The sequence below is a fragment of the Electrona antarctica genome (assembly GCF_951216825.1).
Source record: "Electrona antarctica genome assembly, chromosome: 23".
NCBI classification, from domain to species: Eukaryota; Metazoa; Chordata; class Actinopteri; order Myctophiformes; family Myctophidae; genus Electrona; species Electrona antarctica.
Genome location: NC_136804.1, coordinates 3432001 through 3449367, shown reverse-complemented (window position 1 = coordinate 3449367; position 17367 = coordinate 3432001). Strand labels below are relative to the sequence as shown.

At 43.3% G+C, this 17367-nt stretch overlaps 1 protein-coding gene across 1 annotated transcript; it reads right to left on the bottom strand.

The window, feature by feature from the left end:
- Positions 1 to 1382: 1382 nt before the first annotated feature.
- On the bottom strand, positions 1383 to 16943 carry LOC306916422 (basic helix-loop-helix ARNT-like protein 2). The gene is made up of 16 exons (XM_079494265.1): positions 16827 to 16943; positions 16659 to 16703; positions 15775 to 15816; positions 15479 to 15636; positions 15071 to 15153; positions 12616 to 12708; positions 12360 to 12474; positions 11569 to 11718; positions 7780 to 8017; positions 6950 to 7056; positions 6241 to 6391; positions 4618 to 4676; positions 4411 to 4525; positions 4100 to 4190; positions 3506 to 3581; positions 1383 to 1642 (listed from the first exon to the last, which is right to left on the bottom strand). The coding sequence occupies exons 1-16, from the start codon at positions 16937 to 16939 to the stop codon at positions 1461 to 1463; spliced, it is 1818 nt and encodes a 605-aa protein (XP_079350391.1). The 5' UTR covers positions 16940 to 16943; the 3' UTR covers positions 1383 to 1460.
- Positions 16944 to 17367: the final 424 nt, after the last annotated feature.

Sequence of the window (17367 nt, the reverse complement as noted above, 5' to 3'; positions counted from 1 at the left end):
GAGTTACAGTAAGACTACTTTCGCAAGCAGACCTACGGTATAGGCTGCCCAGCAAGCACGCTCAGGACCTGGACCAATTAGTCTCGATTGGGGATTTGGGGCCCAGACCCCAGATCAAGTCAAACTGATCTGGCCCAGAATATCACCTGATTTCAACCAACATAAATTCTGCCCACTAAGACTGACGTCCCTGGACGAAGCAGAGAGAGAGAGTCCGATCGAGGCCAGATCAACTTCATATCACCGTAACCGGTCAGAATAAGCTATATTATTTCAACTGGTGAAGACGTCCTGGAAATGACATAACGATTAATCCCATATGGGCTGTGATCTGGTCTAGTCCTGAACGTCACCATAACGTCATTTGGCTTGCTGGGTGTAAGTTCACTGATTAAAATATCCATAATTAACTTACAGTATTTTTTTTTTTTTTTTTGCATTAACCCACCACAAATAAAACATGCAGTGGGTATGCCTTTGGTGCTCGGACCGGCACGTTACAATTACCACCGCTGAAGTGCCCTTGAGCAAGGCATTGAACCACTACTATAGTAACTTTTCTTTGCTTTGTTTTGCTCTCTCAGTGGTTTTCAACCCTTTTCATGTCAAGGTTCATTATTTATTCGGCACGGACCACCATTTGATGACATTTAGCCTCTCAGATCCAAGACTACTTTGTCTACTCTACGTTTGACTACGTTGTTGTCGGATGAGATTTTGTCACAATTCCATGCTGTATGCTGAATGCTGATGTTGGTACCATTAGGAGAGATAACGTAGCAAACGTGGATCAGAATTACAATTCTTCTACATTCTTCTTCTAATTGTGTAGATGTCTTGTAAATTAAGTAATGCAGACGTTTAACAATGATTTAACTCTCAAGAGTTAAAGATCTAATAAAAGTCCATTTGGTTACCAACTCTCCATCATTTTTTAGCTGCATGGGAACCACCTGGAACCTCCGCAAGGACCACTGGTGTTTTTTGCGTCTACACGGTTCCGTTTGCGCCGAGCACGGCCGTTCAGCCACAGAAGAGCGAGCCGAATCCAGCTTGAAGTAAGTGTACTGTACTCGCACTGTACTTGTCCAAATGCCTGGAGAAAACACCGAAGCAAAGAGTGTGTGGGAGGGAGTTTGAAGAGCCAAAGGGTTGTTCCCTTAAAGAGGCCAGTGAATGTCATCGAAGTCTACGGTCGTCTGGCCCAGGCTTAAAGAGACCAGTGAATGTCATCGAAGTCTACGGCCGTCTGGCCCAGGCTTAAAGAGACCAGTGAATGTCATCGAAGTCTACGGTCGTCTGGCCCAGGCTTAAAGAGACCAGTGAATGTCATCGAAGTCTACGGCCGTCTGGCCCAGGCTTAAAGAGACCAGTGAATGTCATCGAAGTCTACGGCCGTCTGGCCCAGGCTTAAAGAGACCAGTGAATGTCATCGAAGTCTACGGCCGTCTGGCCCAGGCTTAAAGAGACCAGTGAATGTCATCGAAGTCTACGGTCGTCTGGCCCAGGCTGGCGTCCGTCTCCAGCAGACTCATGATGACGGCCATGGCCGCGTCGTCGTTGCTGAAGGTGCACAGGCCTGGCACCACCATGCTCCCCATGTCCACCTGGGATGATGATGATGGTGATGATGATGTCTCGCCTAGACCAAACAAGAGCATGGGCAAATAATGAACACTTGGTCAGTGGCGTGCACAGATAGACACTAGGGGGTGCTAGAGCACCCCCTGCCCTTTTGGCAATGTGCCCTTTTGGAAAAAAAAAGAAAAAAATAGCAGACCTACAAGTTCATAGCGCGCCACTCGGTGGCGCGCTATGAGCTTGTAGATCTGCTATTTTTCAATAGCTAAAGCATAACATAATGCTAACACCAAAAGGGGTTCCCGCCCAAAATGGATTAAGGCAACCGGCCGGTTCCACGCGCTGCACAAGGTGCCCTTTTTTAACTTGAGCACCTGCCCCTCTAAATGTCTGTGCACGCCACTGCACTTGGTGGAAATAGATCAGGGGTGGGCAGCTTTGATGATGATTATTTGTGTGACAATTAATAGCCAAATTAAACAGCGGATTTGTCCGTTATCACTGTATTAAATACGAAGTCAACCGTTATCAGGACGTTGGAATATGGCTAATATGGCCATACTGGCATACTAGACATTGTGGTGTTTGGCTGTGTTCACCCCGACTGCACGCATGCAGGGTGGTACAGACATATTAGGGACTTTAAGCAACGACTGTTTTCAGGACGGCTCCGCTACGTGGAAGTACGGCGTACTTGACAGCTACGCCCACGCCGTAGCTGTCAAAATCGTTAAGCAAACAGCCTCCGGCGACGGCGACATTGGTTGCCATGGTGCATGGCATGTCCATGCAGCATGTGTCAAACATAAACACATTATTATTATTTTCGTTGCGCGTCTGCTAACTTGCCGATATTGCTTAATTCTTACATGCGCTGGACATGATCAGCAGTGGAAAGAGGAAGGTGCTCAACAAGTTCTTGAGCTTAGCCCAGATACCCTGGGTAAATATAGTAATCATTTCATTTCATTTCATTTCTGGAGCAATCTGTGTTATTCTAAAACCGTTTTAATAAACATGGTTAATATGACATATGGTATTAGTGTTATTTCTTCATTCAGAGCATGCCAACACATTACACAGCATAAGAGAGGTGATGGAGCAATCGGTGTAAATGTATGACAGCTATAATTTCAATAAACATGGTTATGACATGGCGCTGTAGACACTACGTGTAAGTGTAGGTTCTCCCGTAGTAGAAAGGGCTGCGACGGAGAGCAGGTTTATGTATCGAGCAACTGATCCATTTCCGGTTGCCGTAGCCGACTGCCGTATCCGTCGTTGCTTAAAATCGCTATAGCCTGGTCAAGGACTCCCCCTGCTGAACGTGTAATTTCCAACTCTATTGTCGGGGCATGGAAACTAGGGGCTACTAATATTTACTATTCTCTGCCTATCGGGACGTAACTCTGACGGCGCTGAGTCGTGTCTGGTGGCCGTCGCAATGCTCGGCATGGCGACTCGCTCGGCTGGCGCCTCGCTCGGCGGTGCCTCACGTGGCTCAAGGCCACCAGACACGGCGCGCCTCCGTCATTGACACAAAAAGCAAATGCTCCCATAGTTTCAGTTCCTGGGGGTATTTCTAAGGTGCTGATCACGAAAATTCTCTTGATTGATGATTCAAGTTTCTTTATTAGGAAAAGACCCCTTGAGATGAAACCATCTCGTTTTCAAGGGGCTCCCAACACAGATACATGTCACAACATTATTGTACATGTAAACATTAAAACAAAACAAATTACATACACCTAACATGGACAGGACAAAACACTAAACATAGCAAACCTTGATTATCTTGATAACATCCGAAGCGGGTGAATTAAATGTGTAATCGTAACAGCCCTATATCACATGACTCCAGATCCACAAGAGATGAATTTGTGCCAGAAAATAAAGGATCATGACTGATGACACAAACACGTACCTGTGGTTGCTGCGGGGAGGTCGCTGCTAGAGGGTTCTGCTGATCCAGACGAAGGTTCTGCTTCTGAACTGGACGCCTAGGCAGGGAACAAAACAGTGACGGTAAATGTTGATTTTTCTTTTTAGTCTTTTGAATAGTTTTAATTTAGTTTTAGCCACATTTAGTCACCTGGAATGTTTTAGTGTTAGTCTAGTTTTAGTCTAGTTTTAGTCGACTAAAATGTGTTTTGGCGGGCCTTGATGCCGTCGTAATGGCGGATTTTACACTTAAAATACTGAAAATAGCAGATGTACTGAGCTTGTAGATCTGCTATTTTCAGCATGCAACCAAGTGTAAAATGAAAGTGTCTTTTACTTATACTGGATCTCGTCCACTAGTCCCTTCCTAAAATAAAGTCTAGTTTTTATTTGTTGACAAAATTGTCAATATATTTAGTCTTAGTTTTTAGTTATCATAGCTTAGTTTTAATTTAGTTTCCATTTAGTTTTCGTCAGTGAATAAAGGTAGTCGACGACACGTGTTATACAAAACAATCTCTCACTCTGTGCACTGTGTATGCATTGCCTCCGAGGTGTGTAAACACGGATCACTCACAGTCCTACTAGTTCGTGGGGCTACTAATGGAGATTTCTCTTGGATAGGGGCGAAGGGGCTGGCAGCTCCGCTTGATGGAGAGGAGTTCACTCTGCTTAGACACAAAGGGAAACAGAAGCCAAAAAAATAAAATAAAAAAATCACTCCCTTGTTGATTATATGGGCAGTGGGCTCTATGCACACAGAATAACTCTTCCTACTTCCGGTCCCCTTCACTACACACCAAAATGGTGTGTGTGCATAGAGCCTATATGCACTGTGGTGTGCCTTAGAGCTTAGAATACTGTACAAAGAAACAAAACAAAACACACCTGTTGGAGTCAATTAACTCATTTGCAATTTGGGTCCCAATGCTGCCAGCATAGATCATTGTATCCGACTCGCTGGAGATTCCTGGAATTATGGGTGGAATCCATTTAGTGATCTCTGGGAAGAGATATTGAGAAAGGACCATAAGACCATAAAATAAGCCAACAGCAAGGCCAAATGTTAGTCCAAACATAGAGACCTCTTCTTACCCTGTTGTAAGGCTTTTGAAAGGCCAGGCTGTCCGCTTCCCGCTGTGTGACTGGGCCCCCTATGGGTAGGATCACGCAATCACGTCATCATACTGAAAGATTTGTACTGCTGCTTTCTGAAGTCATATGCCATGCCATGTACAGTATTAAACATTGGATATCTTATTAACAATTTATATACAGTATATATATAAAAAATCACACCCGTGTGAACTGAGTGGTGTAAGGTCTTATATAGACTGATCAGCTGTGGTCTGACGTAATGTCTGACGTAATGAAATCACACCCGTGTGAACTGGGTGACCATAGCAACCATGCTCATTTTTTTGGTACGGACAGACACGTAAACTAACAAAGCCAGTTGTAGGAGTGGTTTACACCACTCAAAAATATATATATTTTTCACCCCTTTTCTCCCCAATTTAGTCGTCATACCAATTGATTCCTCCCCAAACAGATCATGTCTGTGTGTTGTCACCTCCTGGCTCACCTGCCAGTGAGGAGCCCCCCGGTCGGGAAGTCCTACTCGTCCCGACCAAGGGGGCAGGCAAGCTTTCCAACGTTGAAGCTCTCCTCCCTAGTGGTAGGAGGAGGGACTACAGGCGGACCCGTGTATTCATGACCGGGAAACCCCGTGCAGCTGGGCTTTAACATTGAGCGCTCGGTTGCACTTCCGCATTTGACCACCAAAATTTGGTGGTCAAATGCGGAAGTAGACGTTCTCAGACGGTACTTCCGGCAGTCTTCCGGGTGCTTCAAAACGCCACTGAGCAACTTCCACTGACATGAATAGCTGGGGGGGCGGAGCTTCGCGCCAGTTCAGTCTCTATTATATATATACTCTATGGTCCCGACTCCCGCCCCAACACTCCCTGTTGACAGACAGGCTCCGCCCCCCAGCCCGTAGGTGTACAGTGTACGGTGTATACGTTACGTAGTGACAATTATCACCCTAACCCGCCCAGGTTCCCTCCCAGAAGAACACGGGGTGGCCAATTGTGTTCGTAAAGCCGGATGGTCGGATGCACCACTGTGGAGATTCAAACCCCCAGGCTCTGCAGTGGTGGGCAGGCACTTAACCACTGCGCCCACCCGAGCACTATTTTAAGTCTTTTTTAAGCAAGTTATATAGACCAGGGGTTCTCAACGTTTTTGGCCGGGGACCCCCGGAAATGCTTTGGCAATGTCTCGGGACCCCCGCCCCGCCCCCTCCCGACCCCCAATATAAATTGACTGCTACAATAACCTTAAACCATTTTGGGCGGGAACCCCTTTTGGTGTTTTAACCATTGTTATAATTTAGCTATTGAAAAATAGCAGATCTACAAGCTCATAGCGCGCCACCGAGTGGCGCGCTACGAGCTTGTAGGTCTGCTATTTTTGAAAAATCATGAAAAAATTAATTAAAAAATAAATCTTTTTTTTTTTTTTAATTTGGGGACCCCCTAAAATAATTTGGCGACCCCCCGAGGGGTCGCGACCCACGGGTTGAGAACCCCTGATATAGACAACAAAACAAGAAAAACCAATAGGTGAAGTCATAATAAAGATGAACACTTGGCATATAAAACGTATAACATTTTGTGAATGTCGTTATGAGGGTTTATAAGAAACGATACTTACGAGAGAACTCTGTTTACCGACACGATAAACTCGACATCTTTGGTCCATGGATTTATAAAACTAAACCACTGACTTTGGAGAGAAATGTAGGAGCCATATTTTGTCTTGAACTTGTAGCGGTTGGTTTCTATCTTCTCTTTGCTTCGCAGAACTGTCGAGAGATATCAAACAAAAATGACGAATTTTAAAGGTTGGCAATGACACCGACAGGCACTGCATGGGGGAATTGGATATTGGCATAAATACTACATTGGGAGAAAATAAAAAAGAATATATACAGCATGTCGTTTCAAGGAAGCAATCTGATTGGTTGAAACAGCTTTCTAGCCGTGCTTAAACAAGCGTAATGGAACACCTAATCAAAACATAGAAATCAGCTGTGCTGCTCTCCCAGAGCGCAGCCGAATGTGTTGCTAGATTAGCGAGTTTCTTGGGACATTTTGTGGTCTTAGTGGCTACATCTGTCATTCAAAAAATATATATTTTTAGCGAATATCTTAGTTTTAAGGGTAACTGTTGTATAGTTGCGATATTACACTTTACCGTCATAAATGCACTTCTGCGATACCTTTCGGAACTCGCCCTGCAGGTGAGTTCCTGCAGCATGGCAGGCGTGCATTAATGACGGTAAAGAACGCCCTCTCGTGTAATATTGCTTAAATGTAATGCGATAACGATAAAATATATTTTAGAATAAAAAAAGACTTACCTTGCCTGTGTTTCTCAGCCAGATACTGTAGATCGTCCCGGTGGAAGTACTCGTAACACGATGTGCCGAGAAGTTCTTGCGGTAGATAACCTGTGATTGTTGTGGCTCTGATGGAGAGAAAAGGACATAAATAAATAAAACAAAGAACACCATTTACTTTCTCTCTCACTCTTTTTTTTAATGATCATTATTATCTTTTTGGGGTTTGGTTCAAGTGTACCACTGTAATGGAATGCTTCTCCCAGACATACTAATGACCTGAGATCAGATTCTAAAAATGTCTTCTACATCCTGACAGTTTTCTGAAAAAGCTATGTTTCTATGTCAGTCGTTCTTTGATTTTTCAAAAATAGCAGACCTACAAGCTCGTAGCGCGCCACTCGGTGGCGCGCTATGAGCTTGTAGATCTGCTATTTTTCAATAGCTAAAGCATAACATAATGCTAACACCAAAAGGGGTTCCCGCCCAAAATGGGTTAAGAAAGGGCTAGATGTGACTTTTAAACGAGACAAATTAAGACAAACATGCACAGAACAACTGCCTTGTGTGTAACATTCATCAGGAAAATTCATGTAAAATTCGATTGGGTTACGCACTATGCTCGTTGGCATGTGATGTCATCAAGAGATGCACCATTCCTTTTGAGAAACAATGGCAAAGACAGAACACGTCAAACGTCAAACGCCAGTGAAGTGATAAAAACTACTGAAGAACTCCTGGTTGTAATTATCACAAACACTTTCAATGCCATGTTTTCCCCCAAATGGAACAGTCGGTGTGTTGAGAAATGACAAGGAGAACCAGGGTAGAAGCAAAATACCGGAACTCACTGTTGGTCTACGAAAGTGAACTTTCCGTCGATGCCGCAGCGCGTGACAAACTGAGTGGGCTTGACGTCGACCTCTACGGAAGGCAGCTGGGTGGGAGTGTGGGGATGGACGCGGCACATGGTCACCAAACAGGCGAGACGAGAGGACTGCTTGTCCACTTCACACTCTATGTCCAGCAGGCCGGCGGGCCAGCTCCTCATGTACCCAGTGCAGTGGACAGTACAGTATCTGTAGGAATCTGTAGACACATGGACAACACTAATTAAACCGGTGTGCTGCAAGGGGCTCATTTGGGTCATCAGGGGATGGCAACTGCCACCCCCTAGTGTTCACATTTAACCTTAAAATGCAGTTATTTTTTATGTCATATTGTCAAAAAACTCTGAATTGTTTTTTGCAGATGAATCTGATTTCATTGCATTCGATGCCCATCCATCTACATGTAACATGTATTATAATTTAGATTGGCCTTTTATTATAATATATATTCACTCTGTACAATGGAAATGAATGTTATATGTTATAATCTTTCAATTACCATTTGGTACAAAGCAGAATCTTAAGTTTCTATTAAAGAAAGCATTCCTTTGATTCCTTGAAATCAGTGCACTTGCCAAGTTGTACCACTGGAGGGCGCCGAAGCTCAATCTATTTGTCCAAACTGTGTGAGTGCAAAGTGCTGAGCTGCTATCACTGTACTGCACTGACCCACTTCCCAGACTGAGATACAAAGACTTTTTTTAGGGGGAAATATGTCAATGTTGCAAAATTAAGAATGAATCATTGTCTCCACCAGGCCGAAGGCATGGTGAGAGAGTATGTTTTGCACTCCGTCCGTGTGTGTGTGTGTCCGTCCGTGTGTGTGTCCGTCCGTGTGTCCTTCCGTCCGTCCGTTACCAGCTAATCTCCGGCACCGTTAACCCGGTCGATGCCAAACTTTGCACACACACTCCCTAGATGCCAACGATGAACCTCTGCCCCGCATTTTCCAGAACGGCCTGTTATAGCGCCACCATGAGGCAGCTTTTCACATTTGTTACCTAAAACTGCACCGATCTGCGTGAAACGTTGCATGCACACTCCCTAGAGGCCAAGGACAAACCTTTGACCTGCATTTTCCGCATCTGCCTTTTATAGCGCCACCAGGAGGCCGACTTTTGTAAAACACATTTTTGGATATTACTCCTCCAGATTCTGTCCAAAAATCTCACAAATCGTTACACAGTATCTCTATGGTCATGTGCTCAAGTCGGATCTGTCCGATATTTCATATTCCACCCTAATTGGCTATAATTGCCTTTCACAGTTTGCAAGATTGCCCCGTTTTGAACAAAAGCCTCAAATCATGAACACAGCATGCAATTTACGTGAAATCTTTCACACATTTTCTTACTAGGCTGAGGAATATATCCCACCCTTTTCACATTGGCCTGTTATAGCGCCACCAACAGGTTGATTTTTGCAAAACAGGTTGATTGGAACAAAATGCCTCAAATCATCCAATTGCCATACAAGGCAAACATGTTTATATTACTACTAAACATTTTGCCAAACATCTCACACAGTCCTATGCTCCTGGTGGAGACCTGTGCCCAGAAGGGCACTTTTTCTAGTTATTATTAAAACCCTGGATACGTTTGATTAAGCACCAAAATGATATGGTCACAAAGACAATGTCAATATTGAATTGTACTGCATCATGAGCTGGAATTTCAACCTATGCTTTTGTAAATTGGTGAGACTGTAACCTTCCATTGGTTACAGTCGGTAGGAATAAAGATCTCTTTAATCAAGCATTGACAGCTTTTTTTAATGTTATTTTTACGGTGCCCGCAGATGTTTTTTAGGGTCATGGGCGAGAAGGCATCTCTCTCCCATCTAGCCTCAATCGTCCACTTTAAAAGCTCTCCTTTGTCAGTTGACTGCATAATTTGCATAATTTAGGTCAGAAATGTACTTTAAACATTTTGTTTGTCTCTGTCGGACAAACACACTGTTGCCTGGAGACAGTACTGTACAGTACCTACCCTTGTAATTGTACCTACCCAGCTACCCTTTTTTCTTCTAAATAGTCTGAATCAGTGTTGTTTTTGGCATCAAATTTCTATTTTAGTTTTAGTCATAGTCTCTTGAATAGTTTTCACTTATTTTTAGTCACATTTTAGTCACCTGGAATGTGTTAGTGTTAGTTTAGTTTTAGTCGACTAAATGTCATGAGATTTTAGTCGACTAAATCTACAGTTGATTTAGTCGACTAAAATGTGTTTTGGCAGTCCTTGATGCCGTCATAATGGCTGATTTTACATTTGCTGAAAATAGCCGATCTACAAGCTCACAACGCGTCGCGCTGCGACGCGTTGTGAGCTTGTAGATCGGCTATTTTCAGCATGCAACCAAGTGTAAAATGACTTATACTGGATCTCTTGTCCACTAGTCCCTTCCTAACATTTTAGTCTAGTTTTTATTTGTTGACTAAATTGTCAGTATATTTAGTCTTAGTTTTAGTCATCACAGCTTAGTTTTCATTTAGTTTCCATTTAGTTTTTGTCAGTGGAAAAAGGTAGTCGACGAATAATTTTCGTCTTAGTTTTAGTCGACGAAAACAACACTGGTCTGAATGTGAGCCTACTTGTCCCGCGGGGGAAATTCAGTTATCAGGTCAAACCCAGCCGATATAGGCACTAACCATAAGCAGATTAGACCAAGTAGGGGTTAAGAATAGTCTTTCTGTCCCAGACAGTTAGCTCAACCATCCGGGCACCAAGGCTACTGAGCCAGCCTGACGGTGTGCCGCGGGTTCGAGTCCGGATAATGAAATTTAGAACATTTTGCCTTATATTGCTTGTGTGGTACCCCAACTTCCAGCAGCTGTCAAAAATTCCCCTAGGGTGGTTGAATAGAAATCAATGTGGGATATGTTAGTAGACATATTGAAGACAATTCTTGGTAAGAAATGTATTCCCAGATTTGACAATCTCATAATAATCCCTGACTATAAAGGCAGAAAAAAACAAGAAAAAAAAACATCTTTAAAAAAAGAAAAGAACAGTCTTGCTCAGGGACACACATGGCCTGGAATCATACCTGTGGCAACGAGGGGCTCTGGCTCCCCAGGCGGGCTCACTAACCACTCAGCTATGTACCTAACCTTTCTTCTATTGTACCTACCCTACCCTTTCTTCTAAATGTAGCTACCCTTTCTTTTAAATGTACCTACCCTTTCTTCTAAATGTACCTACTCTTTCTTCTAAATGTAGCTACCCTTTCTTCTAAATGTAGCTACCCTTTCTTCATAATGTACCTACCCTTTCTTCTAAATGTAGCTACCCTTTCTTCTAAATGTAGCTACCCTTTCTTCATAATGTACCTACCCTTTCTTCTAAATGTACCTACCCTTTCTTCTAAATGTACCTACCCTTTCTTCTAAATGTACCTACCCTTTCTTCTAAATGTACCTACCCTTTCTTCTAAATGTAGCTACCCTTTCTTCATAATGTACCTACCCTTTCTTCTAAATGTACCTAGCCTTTCTTCTAAATGTAGCTACCCTTTCTTCTAAATGTACCTACCCTTTCTTCTAAATGTACCTACCCTTTCTTCTAAATGTAGCTACCCTTTCTTCTAAATGTAGCTACCCTTTCTTCTAAATGTAGCTACCCTTTCTTCATAATGTACCTACCCTTTCTTCTAAATGTACCTAGCCTTTCTTCTAAATGTAGCTACCCTTTCTTCATAATGTACCTACCCTTTCTCCTAAATGTAGCTACCCTTTCTTCTAAATGTACCTACCCTTTCTTTTGGATGTAGAAGGCAGTGTGTGTTTGTCCTCAGTCGTCCCGTGGACTCTGCTGTGCTTCATGCGACAGAAGAAGGATCGCCGCGCGCCAGTAGACAGGTGGGCCGCACCGCCCGGGGAATCTGCCTGCACCTGTAGCCCAGCTAGCAAAAAAAAACAGAAAACACAGGGCATCTATCTGGTAACGTCTAACGGGATGTCGACCTAATATGCAGTCCGCACAAAATCCTCAGTGTTCATTTAACCAATTTAGACCTGAGGACGATTCTACAAATGCCTTCTAAATTATGACAGTTTTCTGAAAAACCCATGTTTCTATGTCAGTGGTTCTCTAACATTTTCAAGGACCCCCAAATATATATGCAATTGGCCGACCCCCATCTGAAAATATGTTGTTCCAGGGAGGGACCTTCCAGATGCAAAGATTTGAGTAAAACATGTTCGCTTTGAAAGAATATATATATAGTCAAAGGTTTGCGCCACATTTTCACGATTTTGTGCCGCACGATGAGCTTGTAGATCTGCTATTTTTCAATAGCTAAAGTATAACATAATGCTTAAAACACGAAAAGGGGTTCCCGCCCAAAATGGGTTAACTCTGAGATTGAGTCAAATTCATATTCCCATGTCCTACTGTACTTTCTTATAGCAATAAAGCAGCAGTAGAATGGACTTTATGATATTAACTGTATACAAGTGGCTTGTATAAAACACAGCTGAAATGACGACCTAGTCCTAGAGAGAGAAGGCTCAATTGAAGCCTAAACTTGACCTTGTGACTTACTCGTGGCGTCTATGAGGCGTTCGTGGGGGTTCTCGTAGGGAGAGAGCTGCTCTTTGACCTTACAGATGTCCTTATGGTGAATGTAATCAAAGATGCTCTGACCAACGAGCTCCAGCTGGAAACCATTTGAACCAAATTAACAATAAAGAACGTATGCCATAAAAGGTTAAAGGTAGGGTGCTTCATATTATTTTGTTACTAGTAGTAGTAGGCACTGCAGTAGGCACTGCAGCTACAATGTAGAAGTCCTACTCACCCGGTTGAAGTTCAGGATCTTTGAGACCGACTCCGAGATGAAGATGATCTTCCCTCGATCACAGCTTACTACTAAGAGGAAACCGTCCGCAGCCTGTTAATGGAGATAGAGAGAACGAGAGAGAAGTGAACGATTTCATCATATTACAACAAAACAGAATATTTGAAGGTTTCTGAAAATGTCCCTGTTACGTTCCAGGAACCAGGACACTGCAGCATTCCTTTTGGAGCTGTACTTCCCTGATTTTGTCAAGGTATTTTATAGAACAAGGTACAGTACGGTCATCTACGTCATTTTCTCTATTCAGCGATTCCAGCTGGCACATTGGTCACACTGGGAAACGAACTGCAGGCGGGAGGGAGTCGATGGAATGCACTGCAGTCAATGAGGGCCAGGTCGGGTGGACCATTGACCAGGTGGATTCTTTCTGAACAACTGAGAGCTTTGCAAACTACTCTGTCCAGGAAAATAAAACAATACATATCACACTGTTTACTGCCATGTTGCTTTCCGACGTGTACGTCGTAAAATTTGACCGATGTATGTTTCTCAGCGTGCCAAAGTATCGCAAGACTGTCCATCATTGACAGCCTGACAACCAAATCTCGCCATTTTTTTTGGTGCTGCTATCCCTTTTGGAATAAGGGTTTGACTGTACTCTGTTGCTGTTTTTACAATAATTTATATCTAATAAACTATCAAATCAATCAATCAGCTGGTCCAGCCAGCTCTCATTGACACAGAATCTCCGGATCCAGTTTGCCTCCCGTGACAAAGGCAAATTCTCAAACATGTTCATGTCAAGGACCCCCAATGTGAATGTATTTGATCCCCATTTCATTTGAAAAGATTCAGTGTCACGTTCCATTAAGAGGAGAAGATAGGCCATGTCAACATTTTTCTAAATCTACAAGCTGTGCTTACTTTTGCATTATTTGTATTTTTTTCCTTCCTATTCTTCAATATTAATGTATACATGTTCACGTTGCTATGTGGAAAGTAACAACATACCTTTGAAATCAGCTATGTTTAGTTCTGCCTGGCTTTAGTCTCGAGCAGTGGATCAACCTATGCCCATATATGGGCATTCCAATATATATGGGCATATACTGATGACATCAGGTATCTCCATATACGGGCATACAAGAGACAAGGACTGGCAGGTTCAGATATATCCATATATGGGCATAAAAGGAATGCAGGTATACAGAAAGAAACAGATATAAGCAGAGTAAATTTTAGTAGCCTGGATCATGTCTTTAAAAACCAGGTGCTTAAGAAAGCCAAGTCCATTTGTACGGACAAATCCCATCCCCTCAGCTCTGAGTACAGGCTGCTTCCTTCTGGCCTTCGCCTAAAGGTTCCAGGGGCCAAAAGTAACAGGTATAAATTCTCCTTCGTGCCTGTGACTATCCAGGCTTTAAACGCCGATAGGAGGAGGAGGTAACTTTGTCGCTGCTATGAAACCCCATTGCTACACTGATACCTTGAACTGCCATCCTGTTTTTTATTTTCTATGTGTACCATGTTCTTCTTTCTTTACTGTGTTTTATGTGATTTGTGTGTCTGCCTGTTATGCTTTGCTGTGCACCAAATCGCCCTTCTGAGACAAACAAATAAATGAACCTGAACCTGAGACATCTCCATATGTGGGCACAAATGGGACACAGACTTGTATAGCCTGGAAACCAGATGAATCTTCCAGTGCACAAAGTTGTGGGGCACCAACCGTTTTTAATCTGCACCTTGGAAATACAGGCTCCACACAGACATTCCAGACTAATATTAGTCTGGCCATGCCAGGCTAATTAGAGTGATACAACGACACTCTCAGACATATTGGTTGGATCGGTTGGTTGAAAATAGCAGATCTACAAGCTCACACGCGTCGCATCGCAAAAGTACAATATTTGGATCCGAGATGTAGAGTAGTGGAGTAGAAGTAAAATAAAAGCATTGGAAATTGGCAATACTCTAGTAAAGTAAAAATGTTACCTACCGACCATACAGTACTTCAGTAAATAAAACATAAAGGTATATTCAGTGATTTCACTTAATTCAAATATCACTTATTTTTTCTTATTTTTTGGATAATCCTCCCTACTATAAAGTGTGCTGACCATGTAAGGAGTTCCTCCCTGTCCCCAGTGAGCCCCTGGGGTCAAAAAAACCTAGTTTCGGTTTGGGCTTTGGGTGGCAAAGCCTTCATCCAATCAGGATGAGAGGGGCCTTCCTCCAATCATGATCGAGTGGGGCGGGCATTGGTGCACGTGCTGTTGGTCTGTTGTACTTCCCCCACTGTAGAGCGTGTGCATGTGCACATCTTGTTACCGGGTGGACCGGGTTTTTTTTCCAAATCACCCAAATCACTGAATGCTACTTTAAGCTAAGTAAGTAAAACTTCAGCTAACTCAAGAGAGGGAGGATAAAACCTAATCTAGGCCAACATGCTTACCTTGAGTACAAGTTTTTTGAGGTCGTCGTCAGACAGAAACGAGAGCTTGTAGGTGCTGTCGGGGAAGATGCTGCTTGTTCCTGCTGAGTGAGAGACACAGAGAACACGCGTGAGATGTCTCCTGCTGCTGGCTCACCTTCTGTGTCAACGTCACCGAGTGGCGCGCTATGAGCTTGTAGGTCTGCTATTTTTGAAAAATCGTGAAAATATTTATTTCAGAAAACTGGAGGATTTAGAAGATTTTTTTAAAATGTTGAGGTCAGGCCTAAATGGATTAAAGGACACTTATTGGCATAAGTGTCCTATAAACATCTAAATATCAGATCAAAATCATCTCAAAATCAAATGATCGGAATCAGATCGGGAGCAAAAAAATGTGATCGGGACATCCTTAGCGATTAGGCCTACCTTTCAGGGCTTTCAGGTGCTGCACTGTCTTTCGTAGCACGGTGAGTTTGTCGAGTTTCCGAGACATCGGGATACAGGCAGGGATCATGGATGACAGCTCATCAATCAGAAGGTTCATTTTATCCCTCCGTCGTTTCTCAATCTGGCTGTGGGGCGCCCTGTACACAGTTAGCAATGAAAATGACAAAAATGACCCTGGAACTTAAAACATGAATATTCTACAAATATTTAAGATTGTTTCGTGTGTTTTCGAAAAGAAAAAACACTATGGACTTTGTAAGTGAGATTTTAATAACCTGTAGCATCTGATTTTAGGGTGCTGATCATCATCTTCAGATCTAGAACAAAGAATTACCAAACATCAAAATTATTATTATATATTAACCCATTAACTGTACAATATGTGAAGACATTGAGGGCGGGATAAAAAGCCAAATTTGGAGGTAGGTGGACTAGTGCAGGGGTTCTCAACGTTTTTGGCCGGGGACCCACGGAAATGCTTTGGCAACGTCTCGGGACCCCCGCCCCGCCCCCTCCCGACCCCCAATATAAATTGACTGCTACAATAACCTTGATAATAGAGACAATACACGATAAATAAATACTGAAACCAGATATAATCATTAGGGAAGGTGTATGCATGTACTATGTGTACTATATGTAAACTTTATTTTATTTTTTTTTATTTGGGGACCCCCCAAAATAATTTGGCGACCCCCCGAAGGGTCGCGACCCACGGGTTGAGAACCCCTGGACTAGTGGAGTGCTGGTCAGCCCGTGAATAGCTGACACACACGGCAACGTTGGCTCTCTGATTCCGGTGGTGGGGTGGGATTGGATTGCAGTGGGCAGGAACTTCACCCCTGTGCCACGCCACCTGAATGCCCCCAATGCCCTTCTAATATAACCCATTTTGACCTGAGATCAGATTCTAAAAATGTCTTCTACATCCTGACAGTTTTCTGAAAAAGCTATGTTTCTATGTCAGTCGTTCTTCGATTTTTCAAAAATAGCAGATCTACAAGCTCGTAGCGCGCCACTCGGTGGCGCGCTATGAGCTTGTAGATCTGCTATTTTTCAATAGCTAAAGCATAACATAATGCTAACACCAAAAGGGGTTCCCGCCCAAAATGGGATAAAGTTTAGAAAATGCAGCGTGCTTGCGTGCATTGCTTTTTACCTGCTGACGACGTCATCCTCCATTTCTACGTCAAGACATTGCCTGCTAAATACAAAAAAAGAATACACATAGTTTTTAGACAATATTTCATCAGATAGAAATGAATGCACTCTCTTAAACTATACATATTTACTTGGACGCAACGCATTCATTTCTTAACAGCCTGACCTGTCCTCTGTGTCTCCTTTGCGTTTCCTTGGCAGGTCCGCGGCTGCCAGTACGGAGGTAGATAGCAGCATGGACGCGAGCTGAGCGGACGGCATCGCTTCACTGGGTGGCATTGAGGCGAGGGGAGAAGAGGGCATCGCTTCACTGGTCGGCATTGAGGCGAGGGGAGCAGAGGGCATCACATCACTAGTTGGCATGGAGGCGAGCTGAGCAGAGGGCATCAATTCACTGGGTGGCATGGAGGCGAGGGGAGCAGAGGGCATCTCTTCAGGCAGCGCGCTGGCAGCTAGAGGAGTGTACTCTGCTGGTGCTTCTAGAGCTGGAAAATAAAGTGACGTCTTACTCTTCAATCAGTACACAAACAGCAGAGCAGACGAAGCCAGGTCTTCCAAAACTATACCTTTACTGAAACATCATTGTTCTTAAAATGTTTTTATTCTCTAGAGGTGATTGACTCAGCTCACATACAGTATATGAGTTACTACTACTACTAAGTGTATGTGTTGTATTTGAGGGCTGTAATAAGTTTGTTTATGTCCAA

What these genes read in the sequence shown, in the direction of transcription:
- LOC306916422 (XM_079494265.1), bottom strand. Translation starts at nt 16,939, where the DNA reads ATGCCACCCAGTGAAGCGATGCCGTCCGCTCAGCTCGCGTCCATGCTG. An exon ending in AAAGGAGACACAGAGGACAG is followed by an intron (nt 16,704 to 16,826) that starts GTCAGGCTGTTA and finishes TTTTGTATTTAG; the next exon opens with CAGGCAATGTCTTGACGTAG. An exon ending in CCCCACGAACTAGTAGGACT is followed by an intron (nt 3,582 to 4,099) that starts GTGAGTGATCCG and finishes TTCCCTGCCTAG; the next exon opens with GCGTCCAGTTCAGAAGCAGA.